The following is a 20,278-nucleotide window of genomic DNA, read 5'->3' on the forward strand; positions in this document are numbered from 1 at the left end:
CGCGAGAGCTGGCGCAGTCGAGCCGTCAGTGACAGGAATCGCAGTCCACCAGCCCAGTCCGACCAGGAGGGAACGCGCCAGCCTCTCTCCTCCGCGAACTCCAATAACCATGGCGCTCAACACTTCTCGCACCGCCTGGTCGACATCCAGACAAGCTCTGCGCCCCTTCATACCCGCAGCTGCCCGGCCAGCATGCCGAGCGAACCACCAAATAGCACGGCACCCGACCGCCCTGGGAGAGAAGAATGACCTCTTGAACGAGCCCATATCAGAGGCGGACATAGGAGGCACGGCCAAGGTGGTCGTACACGCCAGAGAGGCTCAAGGGAATCCATGGCTTCTCGCTCAACGTTCCCAAGGTCCCGCACCGGTCGATATGGCACGTCAACGAGGACCCCGCCAAGCTAGACGACTTTCTACGAGCGATTTCTTGGGCGCAACGGCTCGAAGCTGCTGCCGGAAGAGATCAAGTGGTTGGCAGTTACACACAAGAGTTTCGATTTCGGCCGGAGAGGATTCAACACGAGATTGGCCTACTACGGTACGTGACATGTCTCTGCCTCGAGAGGCATGGGGAGGCCTGATGGACGCAGCTAATGGGAGTACTCGCTCCAGGTCGGCAGATAATCGTCCTTGAGGCCATGAACGAGATCATGACCTCCCCCCGGGTAGCAGATGAATACCTCGGCGACCCATGGAAACGGAAACACTACGAATCTCCCGCCCTTCAGAACGTCGACAAGCTGAGCATGACTCGGCCACAAGACATGGTTTCAGTATCAGGCCTGGCCTCTGTTGGATTGAACAACCGGCTCAACGAAGTAATGCGTTGGAAGCCAAGGAACGTAAGTTGGCCCCTATGTAGCCACGCACCACGCTCCTCCAGACAACCAGCTGACGTGCTTAACCGCAGCCCGACAATCTGAAAGGGTCAGGTATAGAAACGGTCCTCGCCACATCCATCTTTGCTATCATTGGTGCTGTGTCTCTGCAGCACGGAGCGGAAGCTGCGAGCAAACTTGCTCGTGAGAAAGTGATCAGGCGGATAAAGCAATGAGCGAGCCTTTGGCGGTGTACCATATATACTGTACTATTCATCAAGGGATAATGTGCAGACCCCAGCAATTTGGGAAACAATATCACAATGAAAAAAATATTGAGAAAGGCCCATGCACGACTCTAGGGCCATGCCTCAGGAATATCACGCTCTACGCTACTTACCGAGAATCGCAGCTATCTCCAGGTTAAAAAGGTAGCCGAGGATGAGTGTCTAGACAGCTCCGGTCGTATGAAATTGACTCACTTACACCTATATCGTTCTTTGCTTTGGGGTCGGTAACGCTAGCCTATCATCCCAAGGACTGAAGAGCTTCAGAAGCGCTGAGGTTTCCCCTGTCGTTTCTCGACATTGAGTTTTCTGTTGGATTGGAAGCGTGCTTACCCGCAAAATGTAAAGTAAGTCTGCATTTATTAGAAGGACCACTTGTCTGCAAGTGATTGGTGTGGAAGCGTCAAGATGAAGTCATCGCCGATCGATGCCTCGCCCCCGTAATTCGTTCATCAACCTATAATTATGAATACGGATATTCGCACCTGCAAAAACAGAGGGTACACCGGTACATCAACTTATACCATAGCCATAGCTAATTAGAGCACATTACCTAGATCTAATTTGTTTACCTACACCTAATACTTATACACCTAAATTGAATTAGGTATATTAATTGGGTGTATAAGTTGGGTATATAAGTAAGTTGGGTGTATGAGTTGTTGGGTGTATGGGTGTTGGATGTTAGGCGTGGGTATGAGTAAGAGTGTGGGTGTGGGTGAGGTTGTGATGTACCGGTGTACACACTCCGATTTTGCAGGTGCGAATCTCCGTATTCATAATTATACTGTAAACCGAATCTTAAACCAAACACTCCTCCACCGCCGGTGACTTTCATACACAATCATCGAGGGAAATTAGCTTTCACAAACTTCAGTTTAAATCTATCCGAATTCATCTTGCGCATTCGACACCAGCATATCCGTGAACGCCACTAATCCGACCAACCTTGGAAGTTCGGCATCATGGCAGAAGGCACTCTACCCAAGGACGAGCTCAACACTCGCGCAGTTGAGGGGGCTCCTCTGTCCCAGGAAGAGGTGTCAGCTATAGAATCGGAGGAAACAAGCAGGACAGGCTTTGGCCCAGTCAAGGGCGGACCGGCGGCGACCGCCCAGCGTATCCACGACAAGTAGCAAACCTTCTTCCAAAAGGCTGGCGACCTGGCTCGCAAGCCCGTCGGTGAGATTACGATGGAGGATGCGGCGGAGGTGCAGAAGGCAGAGGTTCGTGCTCTTGTTTCCCCAGGACGCGAGACAAAGAGCAAGTTACGGAAGTTGACCTTTCTTTTAACATAGGCTCGGGTGTTAGGGGGGCCGCCTGGAACTGGCACCACATCATCTGTTGTCCAGTCTATTGCTGACAAGAATTCTCATGCGACGCATCAATGAGACAGACCAAACGGAGTGCATATATCGGACAGTATTGGTTTCATGTTTCGAAATGTTGGGCTAGTCACTGTATCTCGGGATGTCACCTATGTTGGAAGGTGCGAGGGTCGTATGCTTATATGTTAATGCTAGCTTATAAATAGGCTCATTCTGAGCGTTTGATAGCGGGAGACTTCTCTCCTTAACACATAACAATCAGCTATTGTTTGCTTCATTGCTTCATCAACCTATAGCACTAATTTTCGAGTGTATTTCAACAAGTTCTTTGTTGCATTATGTGCCTCATCGTATTGAGATATGACTACTGATCTTGTTGTGATTTAAGCGGCGAATCATCCATCGACGTGAACAGGTCCTCACTGGTGAAGCTGGAATTTCGGAGTCTCATAACCAATGCACCACACCAGGGCAGTTCCAACCAGGCTGGTCTCCTACTGGTTAATATTCAGCCACCCAAACCACCATTTCGAGCGGTCACATCTCTCAAAGCCAGGTGTCCGAATTAAGTGTGAAATCTAACAGAATAGTGCTTCTGTGGGCTGACTGAGTCGTAATCATCTGCATGTGCTCGGTCTTACTGTGCTTTGCAGCAGCCGACTCATTCTGCGCAGCTCCAAGTTCACGCAGAAAAGTCGTAGAGCATCCTTTACGGTCTTGCACTAGCCCTTCATTGAAGCACCTAGAAACGATTCACCGGCTCCAGTGTACTTGAATAAGTGATTGAGTGACAAGTGTGCTGTTCGTGCGCAGGGAACGGCGCGCCGTGCCTTCTCCCCTTTGACAGATTCGATACAAATCATACCTGGCCCACTGGCGGAGGAAAATCAAAGAGGCTGAATGGCATCCTAAGAGTGCAGCCTGACTCAGCGCAGTGAATCCCAGACTCGCGGTCAAATCTGTTTTATAGCAAGACCAGGACGGCGTTCATTGTGATTGTTGAACCGACCCATCTGACTCAGGGTGATGAATTTGAGAGTCGTGTCCAAGTGAGCCGTTGAGTGACGGGATTATGAATACGCCACGAACTCTAAGCTCGAACTCAATCGATTCAGGAGAACAGGCGAACCGATAGATATGCTTTTCGAAAGCTTATATGGCCCTGGACAAACTGACTATTGTCCAGAAGATATCACGGTCATTTCTGCGCAATATGTATCTACTAGTAATGATGAATCGAATAATCTGGGTCGATGGTAGTACCTCAGCACAGATTGAGTTGTCCAGAACAAGATGGATTTCGAAAGAGGTCCAAACTGCAAGACTGAACTTTGATCGATTCAGGAGAATTGTCGTCCCGATTGACGGGGTTTGCGGGAGACTCCAGAGCCCGTAGAGCCGCAATACGATCTTCCTCTCCGCCCCCATGTCACGGCCAACCCGGAAAGGAGGAGCTGTTACCAACAGGGTAGTCCCTAGAGCAATACCTGTGATCTCTACCAATCACACCGCACCCTCTGTCTGTAATCTTAGTGCCAGGAAATTTCTCCTTTCTCGGCACCGCAATATGCATGAACAGGTTCTGAGCACAACCAAAGCAATCTCTGAGTGGGTCGTACCAGAACTCTCTTGACAACAATGAAGTTTATTCCACGACGAGGATCTCTCGGGGCAGGATTAGCAATAGCCTGCGAGTCACTTAGCTGCGTGGGAGGAAGAAATAATATATCTGCGCTACTGTGCGGCGGTCAACACCAGGATATATAAGTAGACAGCACGCCAAGCCGAAGCCTACAGTTATTTAGCCAGGTTCATCTCGTCTGTTTGATTCGTCTCAAGACTATTGACTCCCACGCCAAGCCTGGGGTTATAGTTCCGATTATGTTCATTCTTCGCCTCGTTCCAACTTGGTTCCACCTGCTCTGGCTGGTTTTGGCCATAGGTGCACAAGGAGCAAGCCACGAGGAGCGCCGGAGTGTCGCCCTTGCCGCCCAAGCTTTTGAAGTTCTCCAGGACTATGTCGAGACTCAATCAACACCAGCCAGTAACTGTACCTTTGAAACTGCAGCCAGGAGACAAGAATGGTGAGTGAACCACGCCAGTAACTCACGGCACCCGAGGCTCCTTTTGGAAACAGCGATAGCTTACCTGCCACCCTACTACAGGACAAGACTGTCGCCAGAGCAGCGCATGGCCTACATCAACGCCACACTCTGCCTCATGTCCAAGCCCGCCCTCACCGACCCACGCCTCGCCGCGGGCGCAAAGTCGCGGTACGACGACTTCGTCGCCATCCACATCAACCAGACGCAGACGATCCACAATACGGCAAACTTCCTGACGTGGCACCGCCTCTTCGCGTGGAACTACGAGCAGGCCCTGATCAGCGAGTGCGGCTACGACGGCGCCCTTCCCTACTGGGACTGGGCCGCCACGGCCGACGACCCGCTGCACGCCGAGATCTTCGACGGCAGCGACTGGAGCATGAGCGGCAACGGGGTTTACGCGCCCCACGGCTGCACCGCCGGCCGCCCGGGGAACTGCATCCCGCCCGGGGACGGCGGCGGCTGCGTGGATAAGGGCCCTTTCCGCGACATGACGGTCAACCTCGGGCCCATCCAGCCGCTGCTGACTGTCGAGGGGATTGTCGCCATGCCTGCGAATGATTCGCTGAAGTGGAACCCGAGGTGCCTGCGAAGGGACATCACGAACTGGACCAGCACGCGGTGGACGTCGGAGAAGAATCTCACAGATCTTTTGACGCTTCATGATGATATCTCAAGTTTCCAGTACACCATGCAGGGCAATTACTCTGCGGGGGACTATGGTGTGCATGGTGGTGCGCACTGTGAGTTCTCCCATGAATGCAAATTTCGCAAGCCTCTGCTAATCTGGTTGGTGTCACAGTCATCACAAGTGGTGACCCAGGCGGTGATCTTTTCAACAGCCCGTAAGTAGCACTCCATTTCCAAGGGACGGAGGTCTCGAGAATGCTCGGAAACCAATTGCTGACCCATAACGCGCAGGGGCGACCCAATCTTCTTCCTTAACCATGCTATGATCGACCGGGTTTTCTGGATCTGGCAGAACCTTCACCCTGAAGAGCGGACAGAGGTTGTCGGCGCAACCATCACCCGAGGAAACAACCCGCCGAGTCGGAATGGGTCGCTGACGGATGAGCTCTACATGGGCGTACTGACCTCGTCACCACCTGTCACGATCGGCCAGGCGGGAAGTACCCTGGGCATCACTGGCGCTCCGTTCTGCTACATTTACACTTAATCTTCTGCGGTCGATCTTACAGCAGACTTTTCGTTAAATTAATGGGAAACCGGAGCACTTTTCTGGAAATGTAGCCAGCTTTCTCCTGCAACAGAGTGGTGTCTCGGGATAGAACTAATAGATAGATTCCATAAATAAAATAGAAAGCGCCCAGAACTGGACTGTCAGCGGCGACTTAAGTGTCTCTTCTGTCAGCTACAAGTAGCACACTGCTTCAAACTTTGATTTTGATTAAATGTGCTGCCGACTCTTCCTTTCGAAACTGCATGAAAGTACAAAAAGAGATCGATCTAATGGCATTTCAACAGGCATCTCTACCTCAGTTGCCTGGTAGGAAGGATGGCCCTTGTATGATGAGACTCAGCGGACCCATACAAATACCCAAGGCTGCCGTCCCCACCACGTTCCCGCCTCGATGTTCATGCACCTATCTGTAGCTTCCATCCACCAGAAACGGGCACAACCTATCACCACGCAAGATACCAGCCGTTTCCCAAGATGACACCAGAGCCGACGAGACCAAACCCCAGCGTTCGACGGTTCGGTGGACGAGGCCCGCAAGTTGATAGTCGACATCCTCGACTCTAAACTCGCCTCATCGTCAATTTCGAGATTGGCCCCCTCAAGATTCTAGCCCTTGCCGTCCCCGTAATCAAAGCTGTTGTGGTTATCCTTGACCCTCATATGCACTCCTCCATAAATGATACACCACAAGTGACATCCCAGAAACGATATCTCATAAAGAATGACCCATAAATCATATCCCACAGAAGGATTTCCCATACACGATGTCCATTGTTCAATGTCCCATGAATGACTCCTCATGAATGGTCATTTCATAAGAAACTCTTCTTTACGGAGTTGGTCCCCAGGAAGTCATTCACTACGGACTCATTTTGTAGAAGAGATACGAGAAGCCGCTGATTACCAAAGTCAAAGAACAAGCCACCTCCACCAAAATCAGGGCTAGGCAGTTTTACGGACCCCATATGCATACACGCAGTGTATCGAACATGCTGCAGTGCTGCCAAACTCCCTAGACAGTACGTCTCTCAAAGCATGCACCGTTGTTCTTAATCGTGATCATCCTAGAGCAAGGAATCTCGAGCCACACACACCAGCAGGCTACGTACCTCTGGACAAGTTGCCCAGCAACCAGACAGGACATCTAGGAGACCGCGATTGAAATACCAACACCCAAATAATTGCGGGGCTACCAAGCCTGGAAGCTGCCACCATTTCAAGAAGATCCAACCATTTGACCTTCACAGAGTGAACCTCACGAAAGCCCCAGCCCGTGTGGTTTGAACTGGGCAGCCTTCCAGCCCCTTCGACCAGAGTCTCAGGTTATCAATCTTTGCCTACTGATAGCCATCTCACTTGGTCCACTTTCCTTCTTCCATCACCCAGTCAAGGTCAACGCCCTTTTAGCACTGACACGCAACGCGCAACGCACAACGCGTATCTCACATCCCACAACAATACCACAAATCTTGTTGGGTTCCACATTCACCACCCAAATCTGCTCCATTTGCGACCTGACGGCGCACATGAAGCAATCATGGACCTTAGGCCTCCAAGCCTTCAAGGTCGCCTCGCAGCATTCAGTCGAAATGTTGAGGTAAGTCAAAGTCTCAACACGACACCCTGCTCTGCCCACGTGCCCCTCTGCTAACCCAAGCGAAAAGCATCGCTTTCCTGGTGCACCATGGAGGGTTGGGGAAATCAGATTCCACGTCCTGAACCCGATCGCGCGCGGCGTGGACCCTGATGACTGCTTGGCTTTCGTCCAAGAACACCTACGCAAAGCGAAGGAGCTCGTTGAAGACTTCGAGGACATTGCGAACACGTTTGGACGACGCGCAAGGGAGCGTCAGCTGCAGTTGACTTCGAACCGAAACCAGCAGCTGACTTTAAACCAAAGCCAGCAGCTCGCTTTTCGTCCAAGCCCTACTTCCTTTGCACCCCAGTCTCTCAGCCAGGCCAGTGCAGCCAGTTTCTATGCAGCTAATAACAATGCAGTCAATGTCAATACGTACGCTCCAGCGAGTGCCTCACGTCCGCCGGCCACAATCTTCAACGCTCAGCCACAAAATGTCAATACGTACATTCCAGCGAGTGCCTCATTTCCAACGGTCCCAGCTTTCAACGCTCAGCCACAATCGCCCTCAAACGAAGTCAATCATTCGCATGACACGCAGCACTACCAAGATGACGGCCGTCGAGACGATGTGCAGAACCTTCTTGTTCTGTCAGAGGTGGACATTCCACCAAGCCAGAGAAAGCAGACCCCCAAGCAGATGTCCTGTGACCTGACGGAGCACCAGCGGATCGGCCTTACTTGGCTCCTTCAGCAGGAGAGAGACCCAAAGAAGAAAGGAGGCCTTCTTGCAGGTTTGTCACACACCTCGTCCCAGCTCTCTTGACTTCACTAAACGCTGGCTTCCAGATACAATGGGCCTGGGAAAGACTGTGCAAGCGATGGCACTAATCTTGGCTCATCCATCCACTGATCCAAAGCACAAGACCACCCTCATCGTGGCTCCATTGGCACTTCTCAGACAATGGGAGCAAGAGATTTTGACGAAAGTCAAGCCACGTTACAAGCTCAATACCCTCGTCTTTCACGGTGAAGTCGCCAAGTATATGTCAGTCTCGGAGCTTCTCAAGCACGACGTCGTCCTATGCACCTATGGCAAACTGCAGACCGAGCACAAGAACAAGTACGAGCACAAGAAGCCTGAGAAGCTGAAGATCTTGGCCGACAAGGCCATATTCTACCGCGTCATCTTGGATGAAGCACACAACATCAGGAACCAGACCACCTACTGCTCCAAGGCAGCAGCAGAGATCCAGTCAAAATACAGACTTTGCATGACTGGCACCCCGTTCATGAATCGGGCCGAGGAGATCTTCCCTCTCATTCGGTTCCTGAACATCCCACCATACAACAAATGGGATCGTTTCAGCGAGGACATTGTCAGGCCCCTGAGGAAATGGGATGGAAACGAGAAGGAGCACGGCATGATCAAGCTGCAGGCCCTCTTCAGGAGTTTCACACTCCGACGGACCAAAGACAGCCGGCTCAATGGGAAGCCCATCATCGAGCTGCCGCCGCGCACCGACAAACCATCGTTTGTCGAGTTCAACGACGAGCAACGAGCGTTCTACCAGGCGCTGGAAGTGCAGCAGCAGCTGAAGTTCAACAAGTACCTGAAAAACGGCGCGGTGATGAAGAACTACATCCACATCCTCATTCTACTGCTGCGACTGCGCCAGGCGTGTGACCACCCGTTCCTCCTTAAGAACCTTGGCATCCCAGATGGAACCAAGCTGGATGAGAAACAGATGATCAAGCTAGCCTGCCAGCTCCCCAGCGATGTGGTGCAGAAGCTCAAGCGTCAGGAGAGTTTCGAGTGCCCTCTCTGCAGCGATGCGACAGACAACCCTGTCATCGTGTACCCCTGTGGCCACCACGTCTGCTCTAGCTGCTTCACTGGAAGCGTAAAAGTCGTAGAGACTGAAGACTTCAGCAATGGTGGGGCGGACGATGAAACCATCTCCAGGAAGAAATCTGTCGTCTCCTGTCCTGGTGAGGACTGCCAGCATGCCATCACCCCGACCAACATCGTGTGCTACAACTTTCTCGCTGACGTGCCTGACTCTGGATCGGAGTCTGACGATGATAACATCAACAAGCATTCATTTAAAACTCCCAGGAGGGATGATGAAGACGCCGACCGCCATGGCAATCTTCGAGGATTCGTCGTGAATGACGAGGCCGCCTACGATGAAGACAGCTCGGATGACGAGGAATCTGACGACGACAGTCAAGATGGCGAAGGCGATGCTGAGTCCCAGGAAGCTGATGGCGACGGACGCATGACCCACATTGGCGGGTTTGGTCCTTCTCAGACTGATGGTGCCTACGATGACCTCAACGCCAACCGCCGACTTCAAACACCCAAGCGGAAGCCTTCAGCCAGCGCGCTGGGTGGTCACAGCGGGAAGAAGTCTCGGGCATCTGCAGGGTCGCCGAGTGGAAAAAACAAGGGCAAAGGCCAGAAGAAGAAGACGAAGATGATTACAATGGCTGATCAGAGGCAGGCTGCCCAGCGCAGCGCGATCGCCATGTCCCGCTACAAGGCGCGCCTGCGCGAGGAGTGGATCTCCAGCGCCAAGATCGACGCGATCATGGACATCCTGGAGCAGATCCGCCCAAAGAAGGAGAAGACCCTGGTCTTCAGCCTCTGGACCTCGTTCCTCGACCTGGTCGAGATCCCCGTCGAGAGGGCCAGGATCAAGTTCACGCGGTATGACGGGTCGATGACCCCCGGCGCGCGCGAGGCGGCGGTTAAGTCGTTCATGGAGGACCCGAGCGTCCGCGTCATGTTGGTCTCGCTGACTGCGGGCAACGCGGGCCTGAACCTCACGGCTGCGAGCCAGGTCATTGTTACGGAGCCGTTCTGGAACCCGTACGTCGAGGAGCAGGCCATCGACCGGGCGCACCGGTTCGGCCAGGAGAAGCCGGTCACCGTGCACCGGCTGCTGATTGAGGGCACCGTCGAGGACCGCATTGTGCAGCTGCAGGAGAAGAAGAAGATGCTTGTCGACGCGGCTCTGAGTGAGAGGGGTGCTGCTAACATCTCCAGGCTCAATGTCGCGGAGTTGCGGAACTTGTTTGGTCTGAGTGGAGAGTTCGGGGGCGAGTATCCACCCGCTTGATGGATCATCTTGCCTTTTGACAATACAAAAGTCTTTTGATTGCTTCTTTGGGGGCTGCAGTGAGCACCTCGGAGCTCGGTTTTTTGGAACGGTGACGGTTGGGACGGGTAGTCTTGGTATCTGGAGTTTGTGTGCCGCCAGCCAGACTGCACGAATGGAAGATCCTTACGGAAAGGACTTTTATTGAACCCATGGAAATTAGCTATCCACTGTCCCCTCAACATCAGATCGACCCAGATAGACCATGAAACTAACAAAACACAATTTTGACATGCTTGTGGCTCACAAAGCTTTCCTACGAATGCCGCGTACTTGGATGTAGGCACAACAGAGGACTTGATCCAAGAGAACGGATATTCGCACAGAAAGAAACGGATGTGCACACATACATTACACACCTAGTACATTTATACCCAGAACACCCACACCTAACATACCCATAGCCACCACACGTACACCCAATTCACATACCTAACCCCACTTAAGATTGATATAAATTGGGCATAGGTGTGTAAATTAGGTGTAGGTTTGGGAATCTGGTGTGGGTGTTATCCTCTGATTAGCTGTGGGAACATTATTCAAGGGATATCTGTGTACTATCCGTTTTCTTCTGTGCGAATATCCGTTCTCATGATACGATAGTGGATCCAATTCGGTCTGGAGGCAGCGCCCGCTGGCTGGGCGGCGCAAGGGCTCGTTGCACCCAAGGAGTATTCGCCGAACTAACTTGAGGCTACGTTCAATCATTTTATAGGACCCAGTCGGATATTGGGGATTGCTAAGCATCCGTTGCTCGTGTGCTGCCAGTCCGGACCCTCAAGTCGAAGGGGTCAACTTGAGGCATTGTGGGACTTCGTTCCCTAACTCCCCGGCGCGGCTGCTTTAGTCTATCTCCAAGGCTCAGTACTCAAAACATACAAGTCCTGATAGCCTGCTGCTGTTTCGGGATGCAAAGCAGTTAAGTTATTCAAATCTTATTCTTATCTTCCGAATTCTTGTAACCATCGTTCAAAGTAAATCATGACTTCCAAAGTTTCTCAAGATGGCTACCACTGGATCGCCAAGGCCATCGACTCACTCGACCCGGAAACCGACTACGAACTCATCTGGCGCCTCACCTCGAGCTACCACCTCTCGGACTACCTCTACACCCTCGCCTTCAGCGCGATCCTGATGCACCGCCTGCGGCTGCGGCTGGGCCTCCCCGGGTTCAGCGACAAGCAGAAGGTCGCGGCGCACCACTTCTGGCGCGACATGGCGCCGCTGTTCACGGTCGAGGGCAAGGGCGCGGTGGAGGACTACCGGGGCAGCTTCGACGGGTGCGTGGCGTTCTGCGAGGCGTACGAGGCCACGCCGCGCGAGTACGACGAGCGGGCGCGCTACATCGGCATCTCCACCTTCAACCTGTTTGCCTACCGGTATTTCCCCCCGGGCCTGCGGTGGCTGGGCTTCGAGTTCCCGCGGGCGCTGTCGCTGCCGACGACGCTGCGGGCGTTCCGTATGGAGCCGACCCACCCTGTGCTGGCCGCTATTATTGTGTTCGTGGTTAGGACGGTGTTCCTTGTGACGGAGGCATTGATGCCTGATCCAACGGTGGCATTCATCCAGTCGTTGGATTCTCTGCCGGAAGTCGAGGCTCGTAAGCGGAGGAAGGATATCAGGACGCTGGACAAGTCGTACTGCCAGTTCGCAAAAGCGCAATGAGGGTCGTTGGAGGACTATTTTTCGGACGTTCTGCTGCGCCGCCCGTTGGCATGCAAGTTGGCCGTGAGCGCCCAATGTAGGGACCCAACAGCCGCCAACGGTCGTATTGGGGCGGATCGATATCTGAAGTTGAACGGATAATTCCACCGCAATGTCCGCCGGAGGTATCAGTACTGATGGAGTTGGTTTGTTCCCAGCCGCCTCCGGTGCTGCATGGGTTCTCGGAAGATGTTCGACGATGTTGGTTTCCTTGCTTGTTGGATTTGGATCCGCTACTTGTCTGTATCGTAGAATGTTAATACACTAGTGAGTAGACCAATATGTGCATACCAACCGAGATCGCATCAGAAGTGGACACTTTTTCTGCAAGAACACCCACCCACTTGCATTTTTAGCCTTTAAGTACTTGCACAAGCTTCTTAGCGAAAGGAAAGCCGCACCAACTTTAGAACACATCTCGCAGCTTCCCAGCATACACCTTGCACATCATCACCATGTCGGGCCAAGTCACCTCTTCGGACCTCAGTCCTGTCATTACCACCGGTGGCTGTGGGTTCGTTGGCTCTCATTTAGCGGAAGGCTTACTCGCAGAGAACCCAACTGTCAAATCCATGTCATTGATCTGAACACTGCAAGGAATCAAGTCCCTGGCGTCCATTACCACACTTGCGATATCACATCCTCCGCGGACATAGAGTCCGTCTTCGTTGAGGTCAGGCCCCAGACTGTCCTCCACGTCGCATCTCCAGACCCGCTGGTCCTAAACCCAGCTCGATTCCGCAGCGTGAACGTCAACGGCACAAAGAATCTCCTAGGCGCGGCTAAAAAGACAAAATCCGTAAAGGCGTTTGTCTACACCTCAACGTCATCGGCTATCCACGATAACGTCAGCGAGCTGGTCGACGCCGACGAGTCGCTGCCAGTCCTTCGACACCCAGCCCAGAGGCGCGTGTACACTCTGACCAAGGTCGAGGCCGAAGACGAGATCCTTGCAGCCAACCGTCAGGATGGCGATTCCTCCATATTGACGGCATCCATTCGTCCCGCTACGGCTTTTGGAGCGCGCGATTTTGGCTTCCTAGGCAAAGTTATTGCCCAGGCCCGGGCCGGAAAAAGCAAATATGCAAATCGGGCCCGGCAAGAACTACTACGATGTCACGTATATCTCCAATCTCGTGGACGCCCATCTCCTCGCTGCCCATGCCCTTACCGACGCCTACGGCAATGTTGCTCCGTCTCCTGAGAGGCGGGTCGACGGCGAGGCTTGTATCATCACCAACGACGAGCCAGTTCTTTTCTGGGACTTTCAGCGGGCCATTGCTACATCCGTTGGCATGCCTGTTAAACAGGAGGACATCAAAGTCGTCCCTTACTGGGTTGCTATGCTGGTAGCCACAGTGAGCGAGTGGAGCACCTGGATCTTTTCCTTTGGCAGGAAGCAGGCCCCCATCACCAGGGAAGCCGTCCACCTGAGCACCATCACGCGGACCCTTGAGTGTGACAAGGCCAAGCGGATTCTGGGCTATAAGCCGAGGGTGGGTGTCTACGAGGGGCTGGAGGAATCTAGCAAGTGGTTTGCTGATGAAGCGAAGAGGGCTGAGCAGGCGAAGAAGACGGTCTGAGCACTGCAGAACTTCAAATGTTGGTTTGGCTCACATCTGTTCTCTTGAAGTGCCAGCTCTGACTTGAAGGGACGATTGTATCGTGCCGAAATAAACCATAATTTAAATCTAGAATTAGGGTCTGCTGGAAAATATATATTAGTAACTTTAGATCTTGGTCATGTAACCAAGTATTTCCTCTGTAATTTTGCAGACGAATATTAGGAGATCCTTGCTAACGCCTCAAAGTCTTTACTATGTGCAACTTCTTGCAGGGGGCTGCGGTGCACAGTAAGCAGTGTAGAGCTACGGCTTTTCCTCGTTGCTGGTTGCCAAATCAAATGCTTTCAATTGCCCTGCAGGAACGAGACATCCTAATTTCGAAATTTGGGTCCAAGATTGGATCTGCCGGCGACATGTCGGGTGTAAATGAGAGCTGCAGTGGCCGAAAAGCTGCTCCCCAACAGGGCAGGTTGTCGGTGATGGACCTGCAGGCGGCCACAGCGGTGCACCAATTAACCGCCCAGCCAGCCGGCCAGCCAAACCTCGGTGAGTTGTGGATTATCGGATGGGCCTGATGGGGACCGAGGGAGGGGGAGGGGGGCACAGGCCTAAGATGACAGATGACTGACTGCATGACCGGCCTTTCCCGGGAAGCACAGCGGTCATCGAGTGGGGGATTGGGAGCCGTTTCTCCAGTGCTGCTGACAGTGTAATCTGTACGTACCAGCCTCCAGGTAGGCTAGTCCAGGGCAGACCAGGACTGCGGTGCACAAAGATTACAGGACAGGCACCCTGGCAGCACGTTATCTCAAACTCAATTCGGACGCCATGTCTTGCTTTGTGGCACTCTGGCGCTGGCCCAACACCGTTGAGAGAGCGAGAAAGAAAGAAAAGTGCGAGAGCCGTCGGGAAAGTCCCTGAAGATGAGCCAGAGAGGACATCCCTGATGAGCGTCTTGGCGATAGGAGGCCCGGAGGAAAAGATTGGATGGCGGGCGGTTTGAAGCTACTGGGTAGGGCAGTCGAGCAGGCTAATCGTAGTCGAGCAGCCCGCGGATCCCAAGCAGAACAAGAAGCTCGACTGTGCCGTCCGAAATGATGACATCTTTGTGGAGCACAGATGGACTCCTTACATGTGTACGTTCGTGACCTTGTGTCTCCGTCCTTCCATGTGCGACAGAGGCCACGGGGCAAAGCAGAGCAAGCAGACACACTGATCCACACCCAACCGCCTGTCTGTCTGTCTGTCTGTCTGTCTGTCTGACTGCCTCTCGTCTCGGCCCGTCTGGCTGCCTGGGGAAGGATTCACGGATAAAATGGCGCTGTACCTGGTGGCGTGAGGCTTGTCCCAATCGATCCATCTCAGGGTACCCAGCATGGCTAGGCACCGCTCATGCAGCCACCCCATCTCCCACATGTCCATGTACGACCGACCGACCGACAAGGCAGGGCTAATACAGATGCTGACATTGCTGGGCCCATGTCCATGTCTGATGCCATTCATGTCCATGTCCATCCTACAGATGGCACACCTTTTTTTTTGCCCAGCACCACCGGCCGCAAAGCCAGGGAGGGAGGGGCTGCGGCCTGCAGATCCGTACTGTGCAGATCCTGCCCACCTGCCAGTCTTGTGCCCATCTTGAGGAATACTAGATGGCAAACCTGCATGCGCCTGCGCCGCCCTGCCCTGTGACTAGCTGTGTCGCTAACCATGTCGTTTGCTCCATGTCGCCTCTTGCGTTGCCTTGCGCCGCACCGCACCGTACCGCGCCTCTGCCCTCTTTTTGTTTCCTCTCCCCACCCTCCATCTGACAACCTTCGGTAACACAACAACCACAACACCTGCTTCCTGAGATTGGTGTCTCCCCTGCGTTCCTACGTCTCTGCGTCTCTCAGCTGCTGATGAGACGAACATGCTGCTGCTCACGAGACTTTGACTGACGCAGCCGACAAGGGCCCAACCACCACGCCGTAATCCCTCAAGCAGCACCCCACCGACCCGCGACCTCTGAACAAGCTCGTCACCAAGCTTTCGAGCTGTCCCGTTCCGTTGGGAACGTGTCCGTCGCAATGGCCACTGCCCTGATGTCATACGCAAACAAGCGATCCAGGCTAGTAGCCGCCCTCGCCTTCGCCATCTTTGTGCTCTTCTTCCTTTTCAGAATAGGAGCGGGGTCAGATGCAGGCTTCTATGGCTCAAAGAAACCGGTAGTCGAGGAGCCACCGCCGCCACCCCCCTACAGCGGCCCGCGAGTCGAGCTGTTTGGCCTGAAGGATTTTGGCGCAGAGGTCGAGATCGCGACCCTCAACATCAGGGTCAAGGAGCAGCAGCAGCAACACATGAGCGACAAACCCAACGCGAACAGCAAGCCCGCTGCCGCACAGCCCGTCCCCGCCAAGCCTGCGCCTCCAACAAGCCCACAGGTCGAGCAGTCGCACCCCGACCACCCGCGGCGGCAGGGCTACGGCATCTTCTCGCCGTCTCCGCTGCAGCAGCAGCTGCCCATCGCCCTGCCAAAGTTCACAGCCCACCGTGTCGATGCCCCGGATTTTAATGAGACCGACCTTGACATTCCTGTTCCTGGGACCCCACCCGCCACTACTTCTATCACGATACCGCCCAAGAAGAAGAATCCTGATGCCTCGAGGATCACCTTTGGCGTGGCCACCCTCCTCAGCCGCATGCCCGAGGCCCTGGAGAACTTCAAGCACTGGGCGGCCCACACCAATGCCCGCTTCGTCGTGGTGCATGAGCCCCAGGACACCGAGGCCCGCCCGGGCGAGCTTTCCCCTGATGAGATCAAGACGATGTACCGCGATGCGGGGATCGGCCACCTCTTCCTGGTCGAGTCGGAAAAGGGCTGGGGCGAGAGGTACCTGTCCCTCCTCGGCTGGCTGAGCAGCACGGTCGAGAAGCAGACCGACTGGGTGGCGCTGATCGACGACGACACCTTCTTCTTCGACATGAACACCCTGATGGGCATGCTGAAGAAGTACGACCCCGCCGAGCCGTGGTACGTGGGCCGGCTGTCGGAGAACAAGTGGAACATCAACAACGGCGGCTTCTTCGCCATCGGCGGGGCGGGCGTGTTCATGTCGCGGCCCCTCATCGAGAAGCTGGGCCCGCACGCCGAGTCGTGCTGGGCGGACCGGCAGGAGGGCGCGACGGGCGGGGACTGGATCGTGGGCGACTGCGTGTACCGGCACACGACGACCAAGCTGTCGATCGAGCACGGGCTGTTCCAGCTGGACCTGCACGTCGACGTGACGGGCTTCTACGAGGCGGTCCGGCGGCAGCCCGTGAGCGTGCACCACTGGAAGAGCTGGCACCACCACGACCTGCCCACCGTCGCGGCCGTGTCCGCGGCCTGCGGGAAGCCCTGCGTGCTGCAGAACTTCCGCTTCCGGGACGGCTGGCAGATGGCCAACGGGTTCAGCATCGTGCGGTACAGTTATAACGAGACCGAGCTCGCGGCGCAGCACCCCGAGGCCATGGAGCACACGTGGAAGAAGACCATCTGGGACATCGACGACAGCTGGACCCACAGCCTCGATCCGCTGAAGCCCAGGGACGAGGGAAAGGTGCAGTTCCTCATCGAGAAGAGCGTGCGCGACGAGGCGGCGAGGACGACTACGATGTACTACGTCCGACGGGAAGAGGGGATCGGGAAGGGCCTCATCAGGGTGGTGTGGCAGGAGTCATGACGGAGATATCTTTTTGTCCTTAGCGTGCATTTCATTCTATCAAGGCTACGGCGTTCAAGTAGAATTACACCAAATCAGTCAACACGATGAATAATACCCCATACATAACAATCCCTGGGTGCATATTTGAGTCAATAGCATCCTACAGGTTATCGTCTGTTCCGTGACCTTGCGAGTATGAGAGGCCAGTGACATTCGTAGCTGGCATCCGCGTCCGAGGACCACCGACCGCAGCTGCCCGGCCGCGTTACTCGAGACATGCGGATGCAGACCGTGCCGACGTGGGTACCACTGGTGAGGTACTCAAAAGCAGCAACTATGTCATCCCGCCCAGAACCGAACTCCTTCTCCACGGGGACCGCCAACCCGCGAGCCACGACGTACCGCGCGACCTCCTCCAGGTGCTGCTTCGAGCCGACCATGATGCCGCGCACGACCGCGCCCTTGGACAGCGCCAGAGCCGCGACGTCGGGCATCTGGTCCTGGGGGGCAGGGCGCGAGGAACCCTATGACGGCGATGGAGCCGCCGTAGGCCACGGCGCCGATGCTCTGGGCGATGGTGCCCGCGCCGCCGTTCTCGAGGACGAAGTCGGCGCCGCGGCCGTTTGTGAGCCTCAGGACCTCCTGCGACCAGTCCGGCGTGGTCTTGTAGTTGACGGTGAAGTCGGCGCCGTAGGTGTCCTGGACGTGCTTGGGCTTCGAGTCGGAGGACGAGGTGATGATGATCGTCGCGCCGGCGGCTTTGGCGAGGATGAGGCCTGTGATGGACACTCCGCCGGTTCCTGGAATGGGCCAGATTAGACGTTCAAGATCCTCACAGGGGTGGGGTTCAAATAATCTGATAGTTTCTGGGAGCTACCTACCGAGGAAGAGTACAGTCTGCCCCGGCTTCAGGGCAACGTTCCCGTACAGAGAGTTCCACGCGGTGGATCCGGTGCAGACAAGCGCGGACAGCTGGAAGTAGCTGAGCTTTGATTCTGCCGGTGTCTTGACCAAGGCAGAGCTGGGGAGCGCGATGAACTCCCGGAGGGTACCGTCAAGCATCCCACCGAGACTGTGGTTCCAGTCTTTCATAGCTCCGTAGAGAGTGCTGAGGTCGAAGGCCGCAATGACCCTGTCACCTTTGGCGAAGTCATCGACGTGGTGACCGACCTTGACAACGTCGCCAGACAGATCAGAGCAGGGGACCGCATTATCCTTGACAGGGAACGGGTACTTCCCGGTGGCGACAGCAAAGTCTCGGAAGTTGAGAGCAACGCTTCGGATATGGATCAAGACCTCGTTGGGAGAGGGTTCAGGAACTGGCTCGGTGCCGCTCACAAGGTCTTGTACAGAGGTTCTCTGAGGCAATCTGAAAACTCGCTGGGTTGCCATGGTGGTTGAATAGTAGTAACGTTGTAACAAGTATATTTCTGAAGGATGAGATTAAGACAAATGATTATTCAAGTTGGCTTTTGGAGACAAAGATGATGGTCGCCCTTGCGAGCAGCCTCAATATATATGAAGACTTTCTGCCCTGCTTGCATATAGGTCGGGCCTCCTCCATACATTGGAATTGCTTTTCCTGCTTAGAAACTCCTGGATTGTATTACAAATGATCGAAAGTTCACATTGGTATCTTGGGGTAAGAAAGACACAGGATTCTACAACATGACTCCGTATTAGTTTAGATGTGAGGGCAACTTTTACCCCGAAGTTGGGGTCAAAAAGCTGCGCAGTCTCTTATGCACAAAGTCTAGACCCATAAGCCTTGCCGCAATTGTATTATTTAACAAAAAGGCAAGGGGCGCCGGAGACCGCATTATATCGCCGTTTTGAGTACAACATATTTTACAAAGAAAGACTAGCATCTAAGGAAGCGAGCCATGACCAAATTCATGGTTGGGATGCGAGAGGAGATGTGGTTTCACGGAATACAGAGCATGATACAAGGCGATCTGTCTGATAAATATCCATCGAAGAAAATTGAAACATACTTAGTTACTTTCAGTCAGCTTCTATTCCTTCCTGTTAGAACGGTCTGCTGTAGAGTTTAGTCCAATATAATTTCGCCACTGAGCCAAGCATGTGGCAGGGGATCACCCAGTCTGAAACAACATGAATAAGCACTGGCAGTTTGACCACAAAGCGGTCTTCCCCCTTATCGCGAACCAAGATCATTAGCCAAGTGAAATATCTCTCCGGGGAGTTCATCCTGGCAATGGATGGACAAATGTTGTCATCTTCGGGGTTTGGATGTTCCGAGGTTTGACGGTTCAGTTGGAGGGAGACAAAATTGTTGGGGTAGAAAATGATTTTAACCCCACATCCCGTGGCCGGCTCGCTGACGTTGTCGAGACCTAGTTACATCAGCATTTCACATACCTGTAAATGTAATCTTGAGGTTGTCTCCCGGCATGATCGTTCTGCTTTTGCAGTGGTGTATAATTTCTTGCGCTTCCGGTGCATCACTGTCACCTCGTTTGCCCAGTTTCTTAACCAGGTGATGATCACTATGCCAGTGATGCTGGTGGGATCAATCATAACTGGTGCAAACGTATCGAATTGGTGGTAGTATTTCCCTCTGCTATGTCTCGAGATGCATGTGTGAACGCCCGTTCTTGGCCCATGCAAGTTATTCAAGGGTGGAGAAAACGAACTTGGCCACGTCGAAAGAAAACATTCTGCCCCGGTTATCAACCCTACTTGACCTCACTGACGCTTGCACCCAACAAAGACGGCCTTCTAGTTACCCGAAGGATTATAACATGTTGTATTGGTTTGTAATGCCTGTGCCATCTGGTTGTCTCAATTTGTTGTAAAGGTGGAGGATACAAAGTTCCG

General features: G+C 53.9%; 7 protein-coding genes across 7 annotated transcripts; 6 read left to right on the forward strand and 1 right to left on the reverse strand.

Annotated features, from left to right (window-relative positions):
- Positions 1-109: 109 nt before the first annotated feature.
- On the forward strand, positions 110-1,057 carry INS49_015360 (uncharacterized protein; the record flags this gene model as incomplete). Its single annotated transcript, XM_043176041.1, has 4 exons — positions 110-304; positions 409-541; positions 616-845; positions 914-1,057. 4 exons carry the CDS (start codon positions 110-112, stop codon positions 1,055-1,057), a joined length of 702 nt encoding a protein of 233 aa, XP_043019496.1.
- Positions 1,058-4,517: 3,460 nt separating this feature from the next.
- Positions 4,518-5,718, forward strand: INS49_015361 (uncharacterized protein; the record flags this gene model as incomplete). Its single annotated transcript, XM_043176042.1, has 4 exons — positions 4,518-4,520; positions 4,624-5,284; positions 5,344-5,386; positions 5,463-5,718. The coding sequence occupies 4 exons, from the start codon at positions 4,518-4,520 to the stop codon at positions 5,716-5,718; spliced, it is 963 nt and encodes a 320-aa protein (XP_043019497.1).
- Positions 5,719-7,268: 1,550 nt separating this feature from the next.
- INS49_015362 (uncharacterized protein) lies at positions 7,269-10,443 on the forward strand (the record flags this gene model as incomplete). Its single annotated transcript, XM_043176043.1, has 3 exons — positions 7,269-7,339; positions 7,448-8,112; positions 8,168-10,443. 3 exons carry the CDS (start codon positions 7,269-7,271, stop codon positions 10,441-10,443), a joined length of 3,012 nt encoding a protein of 1,003 aa, XP_043019498.1.
- A 1,020-nt stretch (positions 10,444-11,463) lies between these two features.
- On the forward strand, positions 11,464-12,147 carry INS49_015363 (uncharacterized protein; the record flags this gene model as incomplete). Its single annotated transcript, XM_043176044.1, has 1 exon — positions 11,464-12,147. The coding sequence occupies one exon, from the start codon at positions 11,464-11,466 to the stop codon at positions 12,145-12,147; it is 684 nt and encodes a 227-aa protein (XP_043019499.1).
- Positions 12,148-12,641: 494 nt separating this feature from the next.
- Positions 12,642-13,769, forward strand: INS49_015364 (uncharacterized protein; the record flags this gene model as incomplete). The annotated part of the gene is made up of 3 exons (XM_043176045.1): positions 12,642-12,700; positions 12,784-13,234; positions 13,290-13,769. The coding sequence occupies 3 exons, from the start codon at positions 12,642-12,644 to the stop codon at positions 13,767-13,769; spliced, it is 990 nt and encodes a 329-aa protein (XP_043019500.1).
- A 2,051-nt stretch (positions 13,770-15,820) lies between these two features.
- Positions 15,821-17,455, forward strand: INS49_015365 (uncharacterized protein; the record flags this gene model as incomplete). Its single annotated transcript, XM_043176046.1, has 1 exon — positions 15,821-17,455. One exon carries the CDS (start codon positions 15,821-15,823, stop codon positions 17,453-17,455), a length of 1,635 nt encoding a protein of 544 aa, XP_043019501.1.
- A 149-nt stretch (positions 17,456-17,604) lies between these two features.
- INS49_015366 (uncharacterized protein) lies at positions 17,605-18,829 on the reverse strand (the record flags this gene model as incomplete). Its single annotated transcript, XM_043176047.1, has 3 exons — positions 17,605-17,937; positions 17,993-18,237; positions 18,319-18,829. 3 exons carry the CDS (start codon positions 18,827-18,829, stop codon positions 17,605-17,607), a joined length of 1,089 nt encoding a protein of 362 aa, XP_043019502.1.
- Between the last annotated feature and the right edge of the window lie 1,449 nt (positions 18,830-20,278).

The sequence above is a fragment of the Diaporthe citri genome (assembly GCF_014595645.1).
Source record: "Diaporthe citri strain NFHF-8-4 chromosome Unknown scaffold_9, whole genome shotgun sequence".
In the NCBI taxonomy this organism is placed as follows: domain Eukaryota; kingdom Fungi; phylum Ascomycota; class Sordariomycetes; order Diaporthales; family Diaporthaceae; genus Diaporthe; species Diaporthe citri.